The 26,550-nt window shown below is 38.7% G+C and overlaps 2 protein-coding genes across 3 annotated transcripts in view; both read left to right on the top strand.

The window, feature by feature from the left end:
• Positions 1-20,412, top strand: part of slc26a6 (solute carrier family 26 member 6) — a 60,255-nt gene extending 39,843 nt beyond the window's left edge. The window contains exons 5-20 of one of the 2 annotated variants that reach the window (XM_022203330.2): positions 560-735; positions 1,748-1,912; positions 2,313-2,465; positions 2,550-2,632; positions 3,399-3,546; positions 3,630-3,743; positions 4,222-4,299; positions 6,741-6,836; positions 8,163-8,269; positions 9,163-9,232; positions 10,246-10,338; positions 13,082-13,204; positions 14,044-14,181; positions 14,519-14,573; positions 17,709-17,875; positions 19,944-20,412. In XM_022203330.2, coding sequence (XP_022059022.2) covers positions 560-735; positions 1,748-1,912; positions 2,313-2,465; positions 2,550-2,632; positions 3,399-3,546; positions 3,630-3,743; positions 4,222-4,299; positions 6,741-6,836; positions 8,163-8,269; positions 9,163-9,232; positions 10,246-10,338; positions 13,082-13,204; positions 14,044-14,181; positions 14,519-14,573; positions 17,709-17,875; positions 19,944-19,964 — 1,787 coding nt within the window. In that variant the 3' untranslated portion in view covers positions 19,965-20,412. Of the gene's footprint in view, positions 1-559; positions 736-1,747; positions 1,913-2,312; positions 2,466-2,549; positions 2,633-3,398; positions 3,547-3,629; positions 3,744-4,221; positions 4,300-6,740; positions 6,837-8,162; positions 8,270-9,162; positions 9,233-10,245; positions 10,339-13,081; positions 13,205-14,043; positions 14,182-14,518; positions 14,574-17,708; positions 17,876-19,940 lie in introns of both variants that reach the window. The other variant, XM_022203328.2, reaches the window with a different exon arrangement.
• A 5,105-nt stretch (positions 20,413-25,517) lies between these two features.
• mgll (monoglyceride lipase) overlaps positions 25,518-26,550 on the top strand; it is a 65,200-nt gene continuing 64,167 nt past the window's right edge. Inside the window, exon 1 of the mRNA XM_022203325.2 lies at positions 25,518-25,877. Coding sequence (XP_022059017.1) covers positions 25,636-25,877 — 242 coding nt within the window. The 5' untranslated portion in view covers positions 25,518-25,635. The remainder of the gene's footprint in view (positions 25,878-26,550) is intronic.

Here is a 26,550-nt window from a genome sequence, read left to right as displayed (position 1 = left end):
ATGAATACACAATTATTTGTCTCTGTAAGAGTTAAACTACAAGACACAAGCTGTTTGTTGCATCACTGGATTCTCAGTCTGTGTGAAATGCAGACTTCCTGTTTCCACGTCAGACTTGTGCAAGCTTCCTAACAGACCAGGACCGGATTTCGAGCTAAAAAGTGCAAATCCAGCTTGCAAGTACAAGCCCTGAATCTCAGATTTTAAATGAGTACAAATTCTGACAGCAGAGGTCAAACATTCAAGAGAGGTAGTCATCCACCAAAAAGAGTGGAGCTGAAATATACATGAGGAAATAATTCATTTAGAGTTTACCCCCTTAAGCCCCTGGCTATTTCTTTTTAGAAATTTACTCCTGAATAAACACAGAAAGAGATTTTCAAAACTCCAAGACCATAAAGTTGATCCTAGCATTGCTAAACTCTTGTTGAATTGTGTTGCCTCCTCTTCGAACCAAAGTTCTTCTCATGTATGAATCAAACAAAATGCTGGATTGTAGTAGAAAGTAGGTTTTTAGGAGCATGGAATGAAAGTAAATGTGTGTTTCCATCTTCTTCAGGAACATATGCAGTGATGAGCGTGATGATCGGAGGAGTGACGGAGCGACTGGCCCCTGACTCAGACTTCACTATGTGGGACAACGAGACCAACTCCAGCACAGTCGACGTCGCAACAAGAGATGCACAACGAATCCAAGTGGCCGTCGCTGTCACCTTTTTATCTGGATTGTTTCAGGTAAATACAAAGAACTTTGGTCTAGATGTGGAGTATTTTGTATTTTCATGTTACTTTTGTACAAGTGAAAGTCTGGTCAGGAGACATTATTATCACCAGGTAAATCTTTCCTAAAGCATTTAAAAGCTGACAAAGATATTTAAAACCTGCCTGTACATGTTGACCAAAGCTTTTATAGGAATTCTTTGGATTTATTGGGTTTTGATTTTAATTTTTGAATTACTGAAGTATATAATATTGTAGGTTTTTAAGTATAACATATAAATTACTCTGGTTTATATGAGGTTGGCTCAATACTATTTCTAGAAATGGAATCATTTTTAGATGTGTTTCATGCTACTTAAGTGAAAATATGATCAGGTGACATTATCATCGGCAGGTAGTACTGAACTAAAACTGTAAAAACTTTACATAGCTGTTTGAAACCTGCTTGTATTGATCTTAAATTAGAATAGTTTATATACTAACCTTTACTGTCAATTGTTACTAACCTGCCTTTTTTATTTTATGTTGTATGTAAGCAGCTGAACACTTAAATTTCCCTCTTGATTAATAATCTATCTATCAATCAATCTATCAATCTATCAATCTATCTATCTATCTATCTATCTAGCTATCTGTACAAGTTGGCTAAAGCTTTTATCAGGAATTGTTGGCCTGGTTGGTTTCATTTCAGGTTCCATACCTTGGGTTAAACAGGAAATATTTTGGAGATGTTTCATATTTCTTGAGAACTTATGAAAATATGATGAGGTGATATTATCATCAGCAGCCAGTACTTGATTAAAACTCTAGAAAACTTACAGGCATAGCTCTGTGAAACATGCTGGCCAAAGCTTTGTCAAATTAATGCATCTTTAATAGTTCAGCTGTGTAAAACCACACTGCACAGATGTATTGGAGCTGTCAAATACAAATAAATCTGTATTTCTGTACATTTACACCCTTGATGTGTGAAATTTAAATGAATGCTCTTTGATTCATCGCCACGGTTCTCATCTGGTTCCTGTAGATTCTGCTGGGTCTGGTCCAGTTTGGTTTCGTGGTCACCTACCTGTCGGATCCGCTGGTCCGAGGTTATACCACTGGAGCTGCCATCCACGTCATTGTATCACAGCTCAAATACACCTTTGGCATCAACCCCCAGAGACACAGTGGACCTCTGTCCTTGATTTATGTAAGAAAGACTGTTCAAATGACATTTATTCTAATTGCTAAGGGCTTCTAATAAGTCAAGTGTTGAACGTTCTAAACTGCTTCTTTTATCATACAGAGATCAAAAATCTACAAATATTGAGTTTAGAAATGGCAAATCTGCACATTTTTGTATTTAAGAAGATGGCAAGAGGTCAGCAGGACATGGGTTTGATAAAATAAAATAAAAAACTCATAGAAATAATTGGTTATCTTTCCCATTGATGAGTTGGACAAGCTTTTATGAGTTTTGGATCATACCAAGTTATTGACCTTTAAATACTGAAATCCATCGCCATGAACGACAAAACACTTTCTTTTCATGGTGAATTTATCTGTTGTATTTCTTATTTACGTATTAATCCTGTTCTTTTCTTTTCCAGACCGTCTTGGAGATCTGCTACATCATTCCAGAGACCAACATCGGCACTCTGGTCGTCAGCATCGTCACCATCATCAGCCTCATCCTGGCCAAGGAGCTCAATGCATACCTGAGTAAAAAGCTTCCTGTTCCTATCCCAGTGGAGCTGGTCTGCGTGAGTAAACAGGAACACATGTTAATGACACTGTTAATCTATTCTATGGACGCCACAATATACCTCTGTTATTGGTTTCTCCAGGTGATTGTCGCCACGGTGATCTCCTGGCAAGTGAACCTCACAGGGAGATATGGGGTAGAAGTCGTGGAAGAGATTCCCTCAGGGTGAGAAAGGCTCAGATATGGAGGAATGTTTGAAAAGTCACGTTTCTAACTGTCTGTCCCTATAAACCATCTTCTAACTGTCTCTCCCTATAAACCATCTTCTAACTGTCTGTCCCTATAAATCATCTTCTAACTGTCTGTCCCTATAAACCATCTTCTAATTGTCTGTCCCTATAAACCATCTTCTAACTGTCTCTCCCTATAAACCATCTTCTAACTGTCTGTCCCTATAAACCATCTTCTAACTGTCTGTCCCTATAAACCATCTTCTAACTGTCTCTCCCTATAAACCATCTTCTAACTGTCTGTCCCTATAAACCATCTTCTAACTGTCTCTCCCTATAAACCATCTTCTAATTGTCTGTCCCTATAAACCATCTTCTAACTGTCTCTCCCTATAAACCATCTTCTAACTGTCTGTCCCTATAAACCATCTTCTAACTGTCTGTCCCTATAAACCATCTTCTAATTGTCTGTCCCTATAAACCATCTTCTAACTGTCTCTCCCTATAAACCATCTTCTAACTGTCTGTCCCTATAAATCATCTTCTAACTGTCTGTCCCTATAAACCATCTTCTAATTGTCTGTCCCTATAAACCATCTTCTAACTGTCTCTCCCTATAAACCATCTTCTAACTGTCTGTCCCTATAAACCATCTTCTGTCTGTCCCTATAAACCATCTTCTAACTGTCTGTCCCTATAAACCATCTTCTAACTGTCTGTCCCTATAAACCATCTTCTAACTCTCTGTCCCTATAAACCAGCCTCCAGCCACCGGTCTTCCCAACAGCCTCTCTGTTCGGTCAGGTGATCGGAGACGCCTTTGCCCTGGCAGTGGTTGGCTACGGCATTGCCATTTCTCTGGGACGAATCTTTGCCCTGAAATATGGATATAAGGTGGACAGCAACCAGGTAGGAGACGGCAGACCGAATGAACCATGTTTTAGTCTTTAATAATTCATCTGTGTAGAAACTCTGAGTTTTCTGTGGAACAGGAACTGATCGCTCTGGGTCTCAGTAATTCCTTTGGAGCCATATTTCAGTGTTTCGCCGTCAGCTGTTCCATGTCTCGCAGTCTGGTTCAAGAGAGCACCGGAGGACGGACTCAGGTGGAAGCTCTTTATTCTGCTTTATTCTGCTTTATTCTGATTTATTCTGCTGTATTCTGCATTATTCTGATTTGTTCTGCATTATTCTGCTTTTACAACAGTTTTCACTACTGTACCACTTTAACAGATGTTTCATGAGATCAGTTTTCTCATCGTTGTTTTAACTCAGACCTTCGCAGCCTTACAGGTTAAACGCAGTAAAAAGCCTTTCATAATTAACGTTACTCTGATAAGCATCTTCATTAAACAACACTCAGGGAGTCGATTTTCTTTGCTCACATCATAGAACTCCACCAACAGAAACACAGATTTACTGAAAGGCTAAAGCGATCTCCTGTCATACTAGCATTAATCAGAGGAGGCTCTAACACATCCAATCCTCTCATAATCACACACCAAGTCACACTAATTACCACCACAGCTCTGGTTTTCTTTACCTCTCTTCCTGGTTTCCATTCATCATCTCCTCTCTCTCCAGGTTGCTGGAGCTCTCTCAGCAATCGTCATCCTTTTCATCACGCTCTGGATCGGGAGGCTGTTTGAGGATCTGCCCAAGGTACCGGCATCTCCATGTGTTCAAGTCCAGTATGAATGAATTTACACATTTCTATGGCCCAGAGACTGTGGTGCTATTTTACCAGAACAGACACTAAATCTGCCTCAGGCTAAAGCTATCTGCTAGTTAGCACATATGACTGGTGTCAGTGTAAAACAACACAAGTTTATTCAGTAAAATTACACTGAAAGTTACTGAAGACGGAAGAACATGATTTTGTTGAAATTCCAATTAAATTTGGGCGTTAAATTTAAACCTCAATCATATAAAAACCTGAGTTGAGAATTTTTTTGTTGATGATCCTCTAGATGGTGTTGATGATCCTCTAGATGGTGTGGGTCATTCCTACTATTCAGTGCCATTTCGGCCTTGTTTAATCTATTAAAAAAATGTTAAAATTTCCAATTTTTTCATCTTTTATCTGAAGGATTACTTATCAAACTATAAGAAAACTATATTGGTCCAGCTCAGGATATCAATAATCTAATATTTTTACCAAATTCTTTGCATGTGACAGACGGCAAATGTCCACCCTGTTACAGGACATTCTCACATCTATTACACTATGTTTCCAAACCACTCTAGCTATAATAATTACATTTAGTAAGAGCTAAAATGTCCCTTAATTTACCCTTGAAATATCTATTTTGAGAAATATTAACAAAGAAGTATATGTACAAAAAATGTGCTCTATTGTAAGGCACAACACAATTTGAACACATTTCTTTTCAATTTTAAGATAATTTCAATGGAATCTGCCTTTATTTTTTTTAGTGATTTCATTATACTAATTAGAAACTGCAAGTAAACACAAAGAGATGCTAAATATTTCAGACTTTTTATCTAATTCTCATCAAAAAATAAGGTAACAGGGTGGACAGAAGAGTAACAGGGTGGACAAGACGTCACAGAATGGACCTAATATTTGTGAACAAAATTTTATTTAAAAAAGTAAATTTATTTAACCTTTACATGAACATTAAAATTATTTTTTTAAATACTTCCAACAAATAAATAAAAATATTCTTAACTAGTCATATGAAAAACATCAAAAACGTCATTAGCATCAGCTTTACATACAAATTCACTGAACAATATAATTCATTAACAATTAGAAATTCATTCAATAATTTTAAAATAGGAAATTCATTCAATAACTAAAAATAAAAATAAAATAATCAATTTATAACCAAAAATAATAATAGAAGACAACATATGCTGAAGAAAGATGTTTATCCACCTCTGTTATGTCCACCCTGTTACTGTGTGTCCCCCTGTTACTGTGTGTCCCCCGTTACTGTGTGTCCCCCCTGTTACTGTGTGTCCCCCCTGTTACTGTGTGTCCCCCGTTACTGTGTGTCCACCTTGTTACTCTACAAAACGGTAACAGGGGGGACATTTAATGCTAAAGCTGTCCCTTACTGCTAATGTGATGAAAAACAAACTAGCACTTAGTGACAACCAAGGAAGATTTTTAACATATTTATTAACCATATTTTTGAAATGACCAAAAAATATAATTTTCTGCTATAAAACAGGGTAACAGGGTGGACATCTTATGCTTTACCACATCAGTCAAGCATTCTAAAACACTTAAAAAATGTTGTTTAAAGAGAGGTACTTACTTTGCTTCCATTAGTTTGATTTTCCCTCCAAAAGTGTAAGCTACTTCCTGTATCATGTGACTAGATGATGTATTGGGGGGGCGTGTGCAGAGATCTTTGTATCAAAGTAACAGGGTGGACAGTTGACTCAGGGACACAACATATTTTGAATATTTTAAGCAGTAAAAATGTATAAATAACAAAAAATAACATTTGGGGAGGTAGATTATAAACAAAGCTGTGCAACAATAGTGAAAAGTGTTCGAGCCGTGTTCTTGCGAGTAACGTGTATTACCCTATCATGAGTACTTTTGACTCAAAGACAAGACGTGTCTTTCTTGGAGTGGAGCTTTAATATACCGACTTGCCATTCTTGAGTACAAAACGATGTGAAACTACAGGCGTTGCTTCTCCAGGAGTAAAACAAAAAAAGGCATGAAACGTGTGGGAATCGGAAGCTCCGTGTTGTCTCTCTTCATCAGCTTTGCGCTCTCATGTCACAGGCACAGCACATCCGGTGGAGTGAGATGTCAAAATAAGAGCGGTAATTTCACAATAGAATTCTCTATATTAAAATGCACTGAAACGCGCCTGAAAGGCAGAACAATTTATTTTCCAAAGTTACAGGGAGCCACAACAGAGGGCTGAAAGAGCCGCATGCGGCTCCGGGTTGCCAACCCCTGCTCTAGATGGTGCTGATGATCCTCTAGATGGTGCTGATGATCCTGTTTACAGTGTTGGTAATCTTCTAGATGGTGTTGATGATTCTCAAGATGGTGCTGATGAACTTCTGGTACATTCTATATAAAAATGTTCCATTTTTCGTTCATTTTGTAGGCCGTGCTCGCCGCCATCATCTATGTCAACCTGCATGGCATCATGAAGCAGTTTTTGGACATCCCAGCTCTGTGGAAGAGCAACAGAGTAGACATGGTGAGTGTACAATTAACTGCAAGAATGTCACTTAAATGTGAAATTATTCAAAACTGCTCTAATGTAAAATGAAAAACTAACAGTGAATTGGTCTTATGATGTTCTGTCTGCTGCCAAACTTCACATAATTTTAATTAGATTTTTTCCTCATCACTTTACTTTTCTCTTTAAAATACCCCAAAGGTGTTCAGATGGATTCCAAACAGGCAGCAGCTCTTAGTTTTCCTTCTTCTGGTATTTTGGCAGTGTGTTTCTGAATCTTTTCCAGGGATGAGAATGAGAAAAAATATTTTCAGCTGAAAATTAGCTGGGGGTCTGTGGGGTCTGTGGGCATGCCCCCCCGGAAAAATGTTGAAAATCAAGACTCAAAATGGGGCATTCTGGCACAATTTGGAGCACATTTTGTTGTATTTGTAGCCATTTCCAAAAACTAAATTAAATAAAATTTTCATGTTTCTTTTCTAAAAATCAGTGATGGGGAGAAAATCTGACAAATATAAACCCACTTGTCCTTGCGATCAAAACATGTCAACTAGTCCAGTCTGTTATATTCTGGTCAGATTTCCACTCCATTCCAAAATGCCACATCAGTTCTTGTTACAAATTTGAAAAAGACGACAAAGGACTTGAATCTGGAATCAAGTGGTGACTTTTACTTTTTTTCTAAAAACAACTACATGTTAGGTACCAAATTCATTTTTATTTAGAATTAAAAGGTGATGTCATGACCTTCATTTTACTTAAAAATGTGAAAGAAAACTTCAACTCTGGGTTAACAGCTGGTTTTCTGAAGGAGTTAGTTCTGTTTTCAAAACTGTTTCCTTTTTGAACACAGAACTAGAATTTGAACACAGAATCTGTTTTGCCATTGAATGATATAATTTCGGGCACTCTATAAATCATTTTATCAAAAGAAACTAGGAACTTTATATTCCGTTGAAATCATTTGTCTCGTTCGTGAGAACGGGTTTTGTCGCCTAAATGTTTTAACTGGAGCCATTTTTACAGTCGCTGTCAATTCGTATCGCCGCGGACAACAGAACAGTAACTCAGTAAAGGAAGCGAGATCGATGCCTACACTGCGTTGCTCACTTTATTTTGATGACATGCGATAGTTTTGATCCTTAATTTGACATATGTCTGTGATACACACCTGCTTTTAGCCCCGAAAAACGAAACCATGGAGCGCTGCCGCTTCTTGTCCGCCATGCTCGTTGTTCGCCAATCGGAACGACCGACATTTGAAACACGAACTCGCGGGATGTCATAGAGAACTGAGTGTAGTCTCTTTTATTCCTGGTTTCTCATCTTTCCTCGTTCTTCCAGGTGGTCTGGGTCGTCACCTTCATCCTCACCGTGCTCCTCAACCCTGACCTGGGTCTGGCTGCTTCCATCGGCTTCTCCATGCTCACCGTCATCTTCAGGACGCAACTGTAAGAACACAAGGCTCCACAAACACAACTATTATTCATATAAACACACGGTTATACTCTGATTTAATACACAATGATACCACAATTAAACACACAATTATACCCTGATCAACCATGATATTAAACCCCTGCAGATGAAGTGGACTAAATGTCATTAAACCGTTCTGCTGGGAATCCTCGGGTCCTGACCTTCATGTGACTTTAACTCATACCACCTTAACAGAACAATATGCTCCAAAACACTAAGAAACTGGTTTAGAAGAGCTTGAGGAGCAGGACCAAGAGCCCAGAGCATTACCTCCATATCTTTAACTGATGGAGGATCCATTAAGAACAAACCTGATCAACAGAGGATCCATCCCAGAGGATCCATTACCAATGTTCTGGCATTCAGCGTTCATGTCTGAATGATCAGAGCGGTTCTGAAGCACCAACGGGACGTGAACCATCTTTTCTGGTGGTTTTAATGTTGTGGCTGATTGGTGTCTACTGAGGGTTAGGGTTAGCACTTAGGGTGCACGTCGTTTATTCATGCACTGAAATCTGCTGCTTATTATCTTTCCTCCCATTACAAAATCCACCTTCATTTCTTCTTCATGGGGTTCAGCCAAGCACAGCAAACAAAGCAGCTCTTCTTCTTTGTCTTCTTCTTCTTCTTCTTTCTGCCATCAGGAGGTCGGCAGCGTGTTTTCTGCTGCATGCGTGGGCTTCGGTTTGTGCACACGTGCCTCACATTGTAATGTGTATAGGAGGATGTGTGCATCACCTGTTCCTGCAGTACGATGGAGGATTTTTCAAAATTCAAGATTCAAGACCTTTATTTATTAGCTGTCGATCACCACACCCAGAAATTAACTCAGTCCTTCAGCTGACAGCTGTTTGTTCTGTTTCAGGCCTAAATACTCCCTGCTGGGGCAGCTACCAGACACCGACATCTACAAGCCGCTGGAGGATTACAACCAGGTATGAAAGCAGACATTTAAATGACACAAACTGCTGCAAAGATGAGCAGAAGAATCAAAAAACTCAATCACCTTCAGGCCAAACTGCTGCATTTTGCCTCCTAATCACCTCCAATAGCTTCCTGTTTTTTCCACCTTATTTTCCATCCTGAAGGATTGAAGTTTATTTCTTCACTGCAGAGACCAAACTGATTAACTAATTATTCATATTCAGATGTGATTTTGTTCCATTTTGAAAAGAGAAAAAAATGATTTCAAAAGAGAAGGGTTAGGGATGTTGATGATGAGTTGGGTGGGTTAGAGTCAGAGAAGGTGGGCCCGTCTGTCTTTGTATGTTTGTCTCTGTAGTTTGTTTTTTTCTTGTATTGTTATATTGTAATGTTTTTGTGATGGTGAGTGGGTTAGGGTTGGAAATTTAAAAGGTTTTGCTTCATCCATCCCCTTTTCAAACCAAGATATATTTTTATGTCTGTTGTTAAAAGAGCTGTGTGCAGGTTTGAAATAAATTTTGAACTGAACTTTTGAACTGAGAAAAGAGCTTGAAAGCAGTTCCTGTTGTGTTCTGAGGGTGTTTCAGGATTTATTCCGTTTTGAACATCACACCTCAGAAAACTGGTGCTTTTAAATAAGGAATTACTGAACACCATAAAAACACCTCTGTGATGTCTAATTAAAAAAAACCACTGTGTAGCCCAGGAAATGAATTTCAGAGCTCTTTCACAACATTTCCCTTCAATAGTTCCACCAGAACAGATGAATAAAAACTGTACAGATGATGTCTGTCTAAATTTAGGCTCCTTCCAGACTTCAGGAATAAAATACGGTTCTGTGAGTTCTCCAACAACCACGAGATGGATGAACGACATTCCTGCAGATATCTGGGGATTATTTGATCTACTGGGGTAGATCAAATAATCGGATAATGCTCATAACCTCATGAGCATCTCTTGGTGTGAGAAATGTACTGATTGATTAATTTTTTTAAGTTTATTAATGCGTTTACACTGATTTCAGGTGAGGCATGTTCCTGGGATCGTGATCTTCCGTTCCTCCGCCACGCTCTACTTTGCCAACGCTGAGATGTACCAAGACGCTCTGGGAGAGAAGGTGAGAAACACTCCAGCAGAAACCTTTTAGACCTTGAAACCCAGAAAAACGCTATATTTCAAAAAAAACATCTCTAAAATAACAGCAGAGTCACTTTTCTTAGATTCCTTATCCATGACGTGCAGCTCAGTTAAATAAAAGGACCAAATTTAACCTTGAAATCCTGATATTTCAGTAAAATCCTTTTATCCTGCATGTCTTATGTCTAAAAAATAAACAGTTTATAATAACAAGGTTCTGTAAAAAATGAGAAATTCTGCATTTCCTGAAGCAACCGGGAAGTCCTGAATGACTCAGCTGGTCACGGAACAAAAATTCTGCGATTTCTTTAGGATGAACTGAAGGATGTGTTTGTAGGAGACAACTATGGAAAGAAATAAAAAATGTAAAAATAATAAAATAGTATCGTGTGTATCATGTATCATCTTCATGTTTTCCAGAGTCAGTAACTGGAAAAATGCTGCATCAGTCTTCTTGTTTTTTCTTTTTTACTTTTGTAAAATAAATAGGCACAGAAATTCAACTTTTTATTTTTTTATTGATTTATTGCATTAAAATTATGTTATATTGCATTAAAGACATTTCTGACTTCTCTCTACTTCCTTCCTGGTTGTTCTGTTTCCAGAACTGCAGGATTTTATGTGAAAAATGAACCCACAGTGAGTAGAAATGTAGAAAACCTCCTAAAGATTAAATCAGCCTGAGGAATATTAATGAGTATTAATATATTAAAGATCTAAATGAAGACGCCACCGCTAAACATCTCCAATAACAATCTGTCTCTTTAAGTTTCCTTGTAATTAACTCGAGTCTCCAAACCTCATTTCTGACACTAATAACCGAGTCGACTCGTCTCAGCACCGAGACAGACATTGTTCCAGATGTCATCCCACAGTTCCCTTTCTTCTCCTCCACTTTTCATTTAGACTCCTCCTCCTCTTTGTCTGTCACGTCTCTCTGAGGTAAATGTGAAGACAAAAAAAACCCTGACAAAAGCTGGAGAAAAGAGGCAGATAATGGAGCGTCTCATTGGTTAAATGTCAGCGTGTCAGAGCCTCCGGTCGATGGTTTCTGGATGATCTCTGATGAACTGACTGATTTATTTTGCTCCTTTTACAGGGTTAGGCTTAGATAGGGTTAGGATAGGTATAGCATTAACTGAACCATAACCCTGTCAGCTTGTTTTCTGGATGATCTCTGATGAACTGACTGCAGGTTTCTTTACCAGCTGATGGATTCTGCTCCTTTAGGATCTGGATCATAAAAGTTTCTGTTTCAGAAGTCATAAATCTAAGTGGTTGCTTCTTCTTCATATTTAAAATATTCTGATATTAATTGCAAACATTTTGTGATTTGTAGAAGGGCTCAGATAGCTGAAACTACATCCAGATCCACTGCCAGCAGATATTTACTCATTAAAAAATAAAAGTCTGTCATAAAGCAAACAATGAAAATGTGACTCTGATTGGTAAAGTCATTTCCTGACCGCTCATTAGCTCCTAGAAATGATGTTTGGTCTAAAACCTGAAAAGCAGTTTTAGTGAAGAAGCTCTATTTGTAGCAGAACAAAAACTTCAATCATCTCTGGTGAGACATTAAAAATCATTTCTTTGTGTATAAATGGTGGTTTGGGTTGTTAGACTATTTCCAGACATCTTTTTATGGCAGGAAAACCAATACTTTATCCAGAAAAAAACTATTAGAATTAGAAATCATTAAGTAATACACACAAATACAACCATGCACGGAAAAATAAAGTTTTCTCAAATATGATTCAAGAAATCCTTGGATTTGTGGTTGATCAGAACCAGTTACAGCAAGTGAGTCTCATTTCTGCCCACATTTAACACAGGATCAGCTTCTAGACATGATTCCTTATTCCGTGAACAATACAATTTATTTTTTCTGTTATTCTTCTTCTAATCAGATCCCAGCAAGATGCACTACTTCCTGCTTTATCATTTCTCTCCTGAATAAAACCTGAACACTATCAAAGTGGAACTGAGAGACTCTCCAACAAGCACTGATTGATGTGATTTAACCAAACTATTATTGAACCACATTAATGAGGATGTTTTTTTCTGTTTTACCTCCAGAAGCTCCATCTATGAGTTAAAATCTGATAGAAAATAGTTTTAACACAGAAGGAATTATGACGAGAAGATGAGCCTGGGGTCAAAATGTTGGTAAAAATGACAATTAACAGTCCAGTAGTAATAATAATAATAACAATAATAACTTTAATCATATAGCACTCTTAAGAAGGTGCTTTGAGTTAAAACATTCAAACACAGAGACATGAGGAGACAAGGCAGAGCAGTTAAATAAAATAAATAACAATAAATGAAGTCAATAATTATTAGGAGGAAAATCAAACAGAAGAACTCGACAGTTTAGAGTCACAGAAGGACTTGCATGACTTCATTGCTTCAGACAAACCTGTTCTGTTGGTTTCTGTTTATTTTGTTCTGACAAACATTTAACGTGGTTAAACTGAACTGGTTAAACTGGTTAAACTGGCCTGATTGTTCTACTATAGAAGGTGATATATTTTCAACCCAGCACGTTTTAGCTGCTGTTTTCCTCCAACTCTGGGTCTTCCTGTAATCGACAGTCTGGTGATCAAAGACAGCAGAAGATGAAAAAAGGAAAATGAAACAAAATACTGAGAGAAACGGAGATGCATTGCAGCCTTTAATAAACGGAGACTATAACCTCCACATGCTACGGTTCTTTCTTTCAGTCTGGCATCGACATTACGAAGCTCCTGTCGGCAAAGAAGAAGCTGGAGGCCAAAAGGAAGAGGCAGGAGAAGAAAGCTGCCAAGAAAGCCAAGAAAGAGCTGGAGAAGAACAGAGGAGACGTGGTGAGGACGGACTGATAGGAGTTTGTCAGGCCTGATGTCAGTTACTGGAAATCAAGAAAAAACAAATATCTGGAAGTGATAAACATTAAATGTTAGATTTTAACAGCAGGGAAACCATAACTACTTTTACTGTAGCTGAACATGACAACAGTTTCCTGATTGGTGGTGTTGGATTGTGGTTCTTGTTCAGTTTTTCCAGGTTGTGTCTCTGTGAAAGAGACGTGTCTCCAGATTGATATAGTTGATCTTAAAGATGTTACAGGTCCTCTGTAGTCCTGACAGTTAGCTTTAGCCTTAGCTTAATGCCGTCAGCAGCATTAGTTCCAGCCAACACTAACAAGTGAGTTATTTGGTTGTTTTCATTCCAACAGGGAAACTGTGAATCTAATAAGTCGTAGAGAACTTCTACAACATCTGTTAACTGCCATCATCCTAACCCTAACCCTAATGCTAACCATCTAACCAACAGTTTCAGTGTGTAAATGAGCTCATCTGTCTCTCTGTGTAAACAATGTTTTCAGTGTTCATAAGCTGTTATTGGTGATTTTTAACCAATCAGATAAAGCTGTAGACAGGATGTAGCTCAGACTACAGAGAGAGAAAAATCAAAGTAGCACTTTAAAGTTATGGATATTAACAGAAATAACAATACTGATAAATGGAACAATCCTAAATATGGACTCTGATAATCATTCTGTCCCTAATGAGGACAGTCTCAGACAGGAGGACTGAAGGTTTGCTGTCTTCTTAGAAAACTCTTTTTGTTAGTTTAACATAAGTGAGGAATAATCTAAGCTTTTCGAAGTCTTTTTGACTCCGTTATGTCTCTTCCTACCCAGGATGAGGAGTTACAGCAGAAGGACGTTGCCATCATTGAGGTGGATTTTGAACCGGACCCGTCCCTGCCCAGAGCCATCGTCCTGGACCTCAGTCCCGTCAACTTCCTGGACACCGTGGGAGTCAAGACGCTCAAAAATGTACAAACATTTGCTCAAAAATAGAAATAGGCCATGTTGCACAACCCTAACCCTTGCACCATCAGGTGGCCCTTCTACAAATCTACGTTTGTGTAAAACAAAAACAGAAGACAGCAGAGTTATGTCTTTAATACAACAACTGGACACTAACAATAAATGCCTTCTATAATCAGAACATATCTGACTTCCTCCTGCTGAAGCTAGGAGCTAACCTCCATTCATCTCTTCGTCCATTTCCTGATCATCTCAATCCTCAAGCGTCCAATTACTGCAAACTGGATCATCACACTAATTAAATGATCATCATTTTGATCTTTGCTCTGTGCTTCTGTTTCAGATTCGGAGAGACTATGGAGAGATTGGGATAGACGTGGTTCTAGCTGGGTGTCAGTGTAAGTCCTGCTGCTGTAGTCCATCACGAGCACACAGAATGATCCATAAGTAGAGCGATCCATCACTAGAACACAGAAGGATCCATAACCAAAGCGATCCATCACTAGCACACAGAACCATCCATAACTAGAGCGATCCATCACTAGAACAATCCATCACTAGCACACAGAACCATCCATAACTAGAGCGATCCATCACTAGAACACAGAAGGATCCATAACCAAAGCGATCCATCACTAGCACACAGAACCATCCATAACTAGAGCGATCCATCACTAGAACACAGAACGATCCATAACTAGAGCGATCCATCACTAGCACACAGAACCATCCATAACTAGAGCGATCCATCACTAGAACACAGAACGATCCATAACTAGAGCAATCCATCACTTGAACACAGTACAATCCATAATTAGAGTGATCCATCACTAGAACACAGTACGATCCATAACCAAAGCGATCCGTCACTAGCACACAGAACCATCCATAACTAGAGCGATCCGTCACTAGCACACAGAACCATCCATAACTAGAGCGATCCGTCACTAGCACACAGAACCATCCATAACTAGAGCGATCCATCACTAGAACACAGAACGATCCATAACTAGAGCGATCCGTCACTAGCACACAGAACCATCCATAACTAGAGCGATCCGTCACTAGCACACAGAACCATCCATAACTAGAGCGATCCATCACTAGCACACAGAACCATCCATAACTAGAGCGATCCATCACTAGAACACAGAACGATCCATAACTAGAGCAATCCATCACTTGAACACAGTACAATCCATAATTAGAGTGATCCATCACTAGAACACAGTACGATCCATAACCAAAGCGATCCGTCACTAGCACACAGAACCATCCATAACTAGAGCGATCCATCACTAGCACACAGAACCATCCATAACTAGAGCGATCCATCACTAGAACAATCCATCACTAGCACACAGAACCATCCATAACTAGAGCGATCCATCACTAGCACACAGAACCATCCATAACTAGAGCGATCCGTCACTAGCACACAGAACCATCCATAACTAGAGCGATCCATCACTAGCACACAGTACGATCCATAACCAAAGCGATCCATCACTAGCACACAGAACCATCCATAACTTGAGCGATCCATCACTAGCACACAGAACCATCCATAACTAGAGCGATCCATAATTTTATTCTTTATTCTTTATTCACAGGATAACCCCTTGAGATGAATCATCTTATTTTCCAGGGGGTCCTAATCATTAAACAAAATAACAAGGCAGAGACAGTACATGCATTGCACAGTACAAACTGTAACAAGTGAAAAACAGATAAAGTTTTAAATTCATCCAACACACAAGCAGACACCTACCACACACAACACATTCACACCCCCACACACGCTCCCACGGGGCTATTAACTCTCCTCAAAATTAACAAAATAATAATAATAATAATAATAATATCTGAATAAAGAAAAATAAGTTAATTAAAAAAATACACATACACACATACATAGATAAATGCATTCAAAGAGCAAAACTAAATTCAAAAACAATTACAAACATTTTGAAAATGTTGCACAAGAGCATTTTTAAACAAATTGAAGGACAATATAGAGCGGACAGAGGTAGGAAGATCATTCCAATCTGAGGGAGCTTTGTAGCTAAATGAGAGTCTACCAATTGCTTTATTGGTCCTAGGTGTAACAAAGTATATTTGAGACACATGTCTCAAATTATGTAAAGATCTAAATGGAATTAAATATTGTTTTAAATAATCTGGGCACTTAAAATGAATACATCCATCCATCCATTCCCTATACACCGCTTTATCCTCTCTAGGGTCATGGGGGGTGCTGGAGTCTATCCCAGCTGACTCGGGTGAAGGCAGGGGACACCCTGGACAGGTCACCAGTCTGTCACAGGGCTACATATACAGACACACATTCACAAGTAGCTGAGTTATCAATTCAAATTAACCTCATTTTTGGACTGTGGGAGGAAGCCGGAGTACCCAGAGAATAAAATGAATACATTTAAATATAAAAAGTAACCAATGGAATTGCCTTCTAGATGATGGAGTAAGCCAGGATAAATGTTGATACATCTGACAATGGTGGGTTCTAAAGGGGCAGCGAAGGATAAGCCTGCACAGAGTGTTATATACAACATTAAGTGGCTGTAAAATATTAAGCGTGGTGTTTTGATAAATTATATCACCAAAATCTAAAATAGGAAGTAATAATTGAGTAACAATACGTTCTCGAACAGAAAAACTGAAGCAATTAATTGAACAGTAAAGTAATTTCAAACGATATAAGATGCAACTAGAGCGATCCATCACTAGAACCATCTATCACTTGAATGCAGTACGATCCATAACTAGAACACAGGACGATCCATCCTTTTGTTATTCATTTTAGTTCATGTTTGGTCGATAAACTACAAGTGTTTTTGTGTTAACTGTATTCCTTTGGAACTCATGTCTTTCAACCATTAAAAAAATAGTTTTACATTCATTAAAAATTCCTTTTTTTCTACATGTGGATATATCTTTATGTTCACATTCCAGAGCTACTAAACCACACACCATTGGAGTTCATACAAAAACAAAAACACTGGCTGCTATTTTAGCTGTTTAGTGACGTTATTGGAGCATTTGTGGAGAAGCTCATATGTTTTCCAGAAGACATGTGGTTTGTTATATGCAATCATAATTCATGGGAGGAAAATAAATATGGAAAACTTAAAGTTAAAAAATTTAAAATGCATCTTGGTTGTCTCAGTGTTTATTTTTACTGACTGACTGGATGGGAAATAAGATTTCATCTCCAGGGGAAAAACTGTGAAGTTTTTAAGATTCAGCAGCTCTAATTATCTTGCAATGTAATGAGAACAAATCATTTATGATGAGTGCTCGGACTCACAAGGAGAGAGATTGTTTTTACAGCCAGAAATTACTGTAATGAGATCAAATTACCACCAGGACTGACCCTCTTTCTCTCATTTTCTTGTTTTTTTCTTTCCTCTAAAATGTTCCACTCCATCATCCACAGTTTGTCCGTCTCATACAGCGACATGCTCGTTGTCTCAGCGTTCCCCATCATTACTTCTGTGTCTCTCTGCTTCCAGCCGGTGTGGTGGAAACCCTGCAGAACGGAGGTTTCTTTAATGACAAAGTGACAAAGTCCTGCCTCTTCACCACCATCCACGACGCCGTTCTGCGCTGTCAGGCTGGAAAAACAAAGACCCACAGAGGGGAGGAAAATGAGTATTACACTGAGGACTCTGACCAGGAGGTATGTTCTTGTTCTGCACAAAATAGTGGACCTAAAATGTGAATAAGTTGACTAAAAATGAACGATGTGACTCTTCAATATAGCAGTGATGTCCCGCTAGCAATCCTCCTCAGTGTTAGATAGAAGAATGAAATGAGGTCCGACTGTCACTTCTAAATGATGCAGAAAAAGTGAACTTTACTTTTCTCAAAATGGTGAAAGTGATGCATTAACCTGATCTTTATTACATTAGCTCAAATCTAAGTCTATCTATCTATCTATCTATCTATCTATCTATCTATCTATCTATCTATCTATCTATCTATCTATCTATCTATCTTGATGTATTTTTCTGTGCTTTGATGCTAATTCCATATATTTCCTTAATGCACGGCTACATCTCTAAACAGCGTTTTGTATTTTATCTGTTGGTGTTTGAACAGAAATGCTGCTCATCCTGAATCCAGTCTCTGAAGTTGAATCTCTTTGTGCCTTTGCTGTTCCTCCTAATCTCATTTCTAAACCTGTGTCTGTGTTCATGTTGGCGTATAATTCATGCTTTTGTTTCTGTTTTAGTTGTGACTGAATGTTTCAGCTCCCGCAGAGGAAATCTAACAAAAGCTAACTGGTCTGTGAAATACAATTTTAGAGGAGCAGGAGCCTTTAGAAACAGGGAGCTCACACGCATGTATATAGAGATGATGTAAGAGAGGATGGTCAAGGGAAAAGATCACAGAAATATCCATCCAGGCGAGTGCACACTAATGGATATGCATATGAATTCATATATGCGGCCTGGGCGATGCTGTATGAATATATTTCACATGGAAATGGGTTTACATGAGAGGAAGAGGCTGTTGGAGCGATGAGAGGCGGAGGAGGTTGGTTTGGAGATCCATCTGCCGTATGGTGGATCTCAGTTCATTTCAGATTCATTCACAGCCACAACATTAAAACCACCTCCCTGATATCCTGCAGCTCCACCAGAACAGCCTGGAGGCTTGGTTGGATTTGGGACGTGAGATTTGTGGAGGCTCCTGGTCGTGTTCCTCAAGCCTTTCCTGACTGTGCTAATGCCAGGGGAGTGTGTGATTGGTTTGCAGGGGTGGTCAGCATGAATGTCAAGACTCAATGATCCTCTGCAGAACGTTGTATTGGATGTTATAAATGTTCCCTGTCAGTGGTTTTAATGCTAGCCCTAACTAGTGTAAGTCCACTCATGGAAATACATTCTACTGGGATAAAAAAAGACCAAAGCAAATCAAACAGAGCCTTAGCTTCACCACAAAGGATGTGATCCATCTGTGTATCTCCAGTTCATTTAATTGAATTTAAAACCACCTGCCTGATACTGTGCAGGGATTCCTTGTGCTGCCAAACAGCCTCAGAGTATCGTGTAAATATTACAGATCCTCGTTTAATTTGGAATTTGGATAAATTAAGAGGCCAGGTGGAAATCTTTTGGTCTTGGTCGTGTTCCTCGAGTGCTTTCTGAGCAGTTTTAATAGACTGTACTTCTGTCATGAGGTGTGTGTTTGGTTTGTGAGGGTGGTTAATGTCAACATTAAGGCCAGAACTCCTTACCCTAACCCTAACCCTAACCCCACTCCCACTCCCTTCAGAGTGTTGTACAGAATGTTAGAGACTTGACCTGTCAGGACTGATCAGCATCCACTCAGGACAGTACCGTTTACTGGAATAAAAGACAGGGCCTTTTATTAACCCTTAGAGGCTGGACAGAATTACAGGATATAAAGTTCAGCATTATGCAGTGAATCCAGAGTGAAGTTGTGTTTTAACTCTACTGAACTCTGAAGTATTACTACTACTAATATTACTTTAGAGATCGCTGCAATTTCAGCCAACATGTTCCACAGCCTCCTTCTGTTCCTCCTCATTAACTTCTGGAGCTACTGGGACTTTCTGCCACTGGAGACAAAAAGGGAAAATCTGGAAGATATTTTAGAGAGTCAGCCCGGTGTTTTTCTCTGTATCACCTGCCCCTTTGCTCTCATTCTTGTAGATTTCTACTCTTTGCATCTGGTTCTGCTGCTCTGTTTTCATCTCTCCCGTTCTTGTGTTTCAGAAGATTAGAGCAACTCATCTGTGAGTCCTGAAGGAATGATGGAGGATCTGTAGGAGGATTTTATCTGGGAAACTGGGACTCCCGTCTGTCACAAACACAGTGAACATGAATGTATGTGGAGATGAAGAACTGCGGAGCTGTTCAGGTTCAAACGGGGGAACATTCTGTCTGAAAACATCCAGTGGAAGGAGTTCTGGAGCAGAACGTTTCAGATCAAGACAATATTCTGTGTTTATAGCATGTCTTTAGTTTGACGTTGTACATATATTTGCAATCCATGCACATGAGCATAGACAACGCTATTTATATGAACTGTTCATCAGTCATAACTTATAATCCAAAATCAATCGATCATTTGAATAAAAGACAATCTAGATTTATATTCAGCTTTAATGTTCAACATTTAGTTGTTGCCTTGCCTTTTAAACTTTAAATAAAAACTGACATGGATGGTTTAACTGTCGATATCCAACATGTTCTCTGTCTTCATTTCCTTCCAGGCAGATTTAATTAGAATTTTCTGAGGAAAGGATTTATATTCCATGACAGGAAGTCTTCACATACTTCTGAAAAGATCTGGATTGACGTAACCGATGACTCAATATGTTTGCAGAATGTTCTGTTTCTCACTGGGATGTACAAACATCACGCATGATGTTTGAATTAAGAACTTTTACACGAATGTAAGAACAAAAACGTGATTCAAAAATTGCTTTTTAGCTGTTTATCGGCTATTTGTTACAAATTTAGAGAATAAAAATAGTATTTTGCGTCTGTAAACGGTTAGAAAAGCGTTGAAAGATTCATTTCTAGCATTCCACTCCAAAGATCTGCAACCACAGTGCTGTTCTTTAACAGAAACCAGGTATAATGAGTCAGTGTTTATCGGAATAGGAGTGCCATGAATCATATTCAGTTGTGACAAAACAAAGAGATTTTCCAGTAATGGCTTTGATGAAAATGCCTCTTTATATGTTTTTTTCCTGTTCTGTGTGCATTCAGCTGCAGAGAAACAAACACAGCAATCAAATGTGTCAAAGAGCTTTTCTCCATGGAATAAATCACAGCACGCCGTTTGACAAACACTCAGAAGGACAGACGCTTTTGTCTTCTGGACCTGGAACAAAACAACAATGCTGGAAAGCAGGATTTTAAAGAACATTTAGTGTGAAAGCTGCATCCCTGAATGCTCAGTCTGAACTTAAACCAGCAGAGGTCAGCAGAAAGGAGGTCTTCAGCTGCTGTTAAAGTCAGAGTAACTTTGTCAGTCTCATCAGCCTGGAATCAGAATGGACTGTCACTATTTCACTTCATTATTCAGCTTCACATGTTGATCATACATACTGATCATTTTTCCTCTGGGAGGGTTGTAGGGTGTGTGCTGAGGTTCAGGATCTTTGGCCTTCAAGCTGCACTAACCAGTATTTCTACATAAACAATAGATACCTACATGTTAAATGACTGAGTTTTGTCTAAATGCTAAACATCAGACAGCTGCAGCCAGTTCTACAGTTCCTCTAAACTCTGGGATGATTTTAATGTTGCTCTAATCAGCTGCTTTTAAAACTATAAAAGACAGCAAAGGAATCGCTTTTTTTTCAGCTGGTGGAGACCAAAAAATGAAATAACTGAGAGCAAATGTTGAATTGAAATCTGTTGCGTAAGTGAAGTTTGTGCTATATCATGCTGCACTAACTGATATTTCTACATCAACAATGACTGTACTGTGGATGTGGTTGCTCTAAAAGCCAATCCACAGGCAACTGTGAGCAGTTGTGCTCTTTCTTTTAGCTTTGTAGTTCATTTTAACATTGCAACTTCTCTAATCAGCCTTATTTAAAACTATAAATAAGCCTAAAAGAGAACAACAAAGGAACCACTTTTAATTTTTTCAGCTGGTGGAGACCAAAAGCTCAGATAAAAGAGACAGTACTGTAGTGACAACTGTTAGATAGCAACAAACACAACTCCATCATAGTATTAATCCATCTTTTAATTGTACAATGGCATTCTTTCCTGCCTTTTTTTGGTTTGGAAACTGTGTGACGCATTTATTGTAGAAAATCTATGAGGTTCATAAAAAACGAGACTAGATCCAACAGCATGGAGTTACTATTATATATAGATATTGTCTGTCTGTTACTTACTAGTAATATTGAGTGTTTAATGTGTCTCTCATCTGGCGGAAGCTTTGCAGCAAATGCTGCTACTCCTAGTAAATAAATGCCTCTGATAGATGTGAACCATGTGGAGGTGGAGCTGCTTTCAGGGTGAATGAGGCTGACCAGAGGAGCTGATCTCCGCCTCTCTGTGAGCTCAGAGGGAGGAGAGGGTGTACATTTTTATTGAGTTTCTCCCCAAACGTCGCCGACCGCATTCTTCTGCTGGCTGGTGGTGAGAGGAGAGCATCTGAGAGGGAGAGACGGAGTCAGAGAGGAGTCCAAACTTGTGCTGCAGACGCTCCTGGTCAGGTTAGTCCATCTCCGGTCATCTAACCCGATTCTACCGCTTTGATGCGTAAAAGGCGCTTTGGCTCCGGTGCGTCTGCGGGAAAATATGGGCTCATCGGAGGCTTTATCTCCATCATTATACCGTTAAATATACATATATTTACCTCTGATAGGGAACTTCTCGGGCTTCATTCATCATTTCTATTAGATCTTCAAACCAGGCGTCGCTGAAACCCGCTGTAGTCCAGCGTCAATATCTGCATCCAGAGCCGATGAATCGATTAATTACAACCATTGGAGAGCCTTGCGCTTTTTCTGGCTGCATGAATAGTCTGATGTATAGTCTGCAGAGGTGAAAACAAAAGGGGGATCTGTTTTTTCTCTCTCCATTCGGATCCGTGTAAGCTTATACAGCTCATTCCCACATGTGTGATGCACATGATCCCCTGGTTTTCATTCAGCTCTGGAGATCCTGCAGCTGAGAACTTGCAGCAAAAAGAGACGTTTTTATTCAATCAATCAATCAATCAATCAATCAATCAATCAATCAATCAATCAATCAATCAATCAATCAATCATATTTGTTCATTTTGATGTCGGGATTGCTGGAATATGACTGACTGACAAGGATTGAAATCCATAAATTCACAGCAGGGGTAGATTTTTGAAGCAGGAAACCAAGAGGCAGTCTCATAGTTTATCTGTTTTTAATTGATGAATTATCAGTGGCTGTGACCTATATAGGTATTTAAAAAGAAGCCTACATGCTGTCAGATTACTAAACCTGAAGGACGACACCCGATCACCTCAGGAAATAGCTTCACACCACTGCTATTTTTACCTTCGGCGGTGTGTCACTAACTGCTCCATTGTAATGCTGCTCCATTAGAGGACCAGAACTGGACCTGGAGCCAGAGAATCCTCAGATCTAAAGAGAGCTGAGAGGAGGAGGCTGAGCTTCACAGAGAATAAAGATAGTTGCTGTATGTGTGCAGCTTTGCAGAGATAAAGAAAAATACTCAGGATTTTAGTGTTGCAGCTGTTTGAATGTGTGTGAGACTGGAAGAGCCTGAAAAATGTCTGAAAAAAGGAAATAAGATGACAAAAAGAAATTACAGAGGTATTTTACTTATTTTACTACAGTTTTTTTTAAAGTTGGTTTCTTTTTTCAGATTAGATTATCTTCCTTTAAGCATAATAATGCAGTTTTATATAAAGTATGTTGATATACATACAGAAATAAAACTATTATTTATTTTGTGACCACTGGATAGAGGTTTAGATTGTAGTATGTAGATATAATCAGCCAATCAATCACCAATCAATCATTCTTAAAGAAGTGAAGATAGAAGAAGATGATGAAGGATAAAACAGAAACAGGAAATAAATAAATAAAATAAATTTTTTGTAAGCTACACAAACTTGTTTTGTCACTGTTTACAGGAGTCATAAGGAGGTTATCCAATAGTAGAAAATCACATTCATTCACAGTAAAACAGTAACTTACAGGGAATGTTCCTTGGATGTTTTTTGCTGTTTTTTTTCTAGAACCTTTCAAGGTTATTTTGTGGATTTTTTTTATGGTGTATCCAGTCTTCTAGTCCCATGGAAGGTTCATTTGTGATCAATACTGTTTAATTTTATCTATTTTTTTTAAATGAATAACTTTACAATATCAGGTTTGGTGAACATTCTACAAATATCCAAAATTTTTGGAGACTGTTACGCAAACTTTACTCGATCTGATGTTACAAAAACATTCCTAAAAACAGTCAGCCACCTCCTTAGAGAAAAGGAAGATTTAGCTATAATCTACTACAATAGTTTATTAGCTAACCAGCAGTAAAATATATTATTATCTGTTTAAAAGGCTAACTATAGCTGACTTTACATTAAGCTAATGATGCTATCCAATATTAGCTTTCTGTAGCACTAGCTAGCTAGCTTGAACTCCTTGTTATTGTTAGCTAACACTAACCTGATAATGGATGAGGTGATACTGGTTTTATGCTAGGAATTTAAATATCAACAATAAGATTTTATTTAAGTGATAACTTATGTGATGGGCTGCATCATTTAAAGTAATTGACAACAATCAAACAATAATCACTTTTGAAAAGAGATGTAAAGTAAGTTTCATATGTGTTAGTCAACTTTTTCTTTAGCTTGTGGTAGCATGAGCTAGCTAGCTGGAATTCCTTGCTAGTGTTAGCTAACCCTAACCTGCTGATGGGTGAGTGGACTTTATGACAGAAATTTAAATATTATTGATCATAAAACTATAATAGTATTATGCCTCATGTCATGAGCCTTTTGATTCAAAACTAACTGGCAATGTTTGTTTTTTAAATGACTGTGTGATTGTCAGTTTATTTTGCTAGCTTACTGTAGCATTAGCTAGCTACCTTGAGATGCTGCTAACCTTCTGATTGGTGAGTTGACATTATTTTTATCTCAGGAATTTAAAAATCAATGATAAGATTATATTAAAGTTATAACTTATGTTCTGGACCAGTTGGTTCAGACTGAATCATCAAAAATGAAATTGTTTTTTAGAAATGATCTAAAACATTTTTGTATGTGTTAGCATAGTTTTTTTTAGCCTGATGTAGCACTGGCTAGCTAATAATGTAGCTAATATTATTGATAATATGGTTAAAGTTGCGCGTTATGTTCAGGGCTTATCAATACAAAATTAATTAGCAGTAAGCAAACAGTTTTTAACAATGATCTAAAGTTATTTTCATATGTGTTAGCTAGCTAGTGTTCCTCGTTAGTGTTGGCTAAACATCCTTTATTGGTGAGGTGACTTTACTTTTATGTCAGGAATTAAAATATTACCGATAATATGATATTTAAGTTCTAACTTGTGCTTAGGGCTTCATTATTTAGCAACAATAAAACCATTTTAAAATATCTATCTATCTATCTATCTATCTATCTATCTATCTATCCAATTGTCGTTCCAGTGAACCTCGTGTAAATTCTCCAGAGAGAGAGAGAGTAGAGAGAGCTTGGAGAGAACGGACCATATGGTCTCGTTACGTCATACCGGTCGTTTGCCTGTGTGTGTGTGTGTGTGTGTGTGTGTGTGTGTGTGTGTGTGTGTGTGTGTGTGTGTGTGCGCGCGCAGTGTGCAGCTCAGGATTAGGTCCGTGCTATCCAGAGCGGCACACACCGTCATCCGCGATGCACGCTTAGCGCGAGCTCTAAAGCAAACAGTAAACAAACAACAACAGTAAACAATGAACGCCGCCACCGCCGCCTCCTGTCTACTGGTCGCCGGCTTCAGCTGCTTCCTGTACGGCGGCGGAGACCTGCTCTCATCGCTGCTCCGTGTCTCCGTTGCAGAGCCCTCCATGCCCGAGCCGGGAGCTGCTCCGCGGCGGAGCCCGCAGGGAGTCCCCTACACCGACCTGCCGCACATCGTCAACGCCGACGGACTGCACCTGTTCTGCCGCTACTGGGAGCCCGCTGGCCCGCCAAGGTCAGTGCACAGAGAAAGTAGGAAACTAGGAAACGGATCTGCTTCCGTATGTGTTTGTCAGAGGAGCTGTAGGCTGCAGAAAAAGACATGTTTTAATGTGAAGAGCTGCTTTATAACCAGTCAGTGTTCCTGGAAGTAATCCAAACCACATGGTAGTCCTGAGAGCAGTCACATGATGAGTCCTGGAGTTCATCTGGAGCTGGTTGACCTGCTTGTTTCTGAGAGTAAAAGCAGCATTAGAGTGGACAAACACACACTGATCTGGATAAAACCAACACTAGAGGACCTACACACACCGGATAAAACTACATGTTTGACTAAGATTTGACCAGATAACGAGGAATGTTTCTACAACTTTGATAAACATTTCCTCCATGTTCTAAAATGTTTCAAAGGAAACATTTCAACCTAATGTAGAAGAAAGAATATGAATATTTCTCATTATAAAGGTAAACATAAACTCAGACATGTTGGGAGGAGGATGTAGTTTATTATTATATAGCATGATAACTGAAGAAGAACTTTCACACACTAAGAAACCTTTCCAGACGTTAGAGACAATGGGTTTCATAAAAGGTTCCTAACAGATGTGGAACATGTTGAATGCAACGTTCTGAGGATTCTTCCATGAACTGTTTCCACAATAAACAAATGTAGGAAATTCAACAGAAGA

Source organism: Acanthochromis polyacanthus, chromosome 6 (genome assembly GCF_021347895.1).
Source record: "Acanthochromis polyacanthus isolate Apoly-LR-REF ecotype Palm Island chromosome 6, KAUST_Apoly_ChrSc, whole genome shotgun sequence".
NCBI lineage: Eukaryota > Metazoa > Chordata > Actinopteri > Pomacentridae > Acanthochromis > Acanthochromis polyacanthus.
Note: the sequence above shows the minus strand (reverse complement) of the source record. Positions and strands in the feature narration are given on the sequence as shown.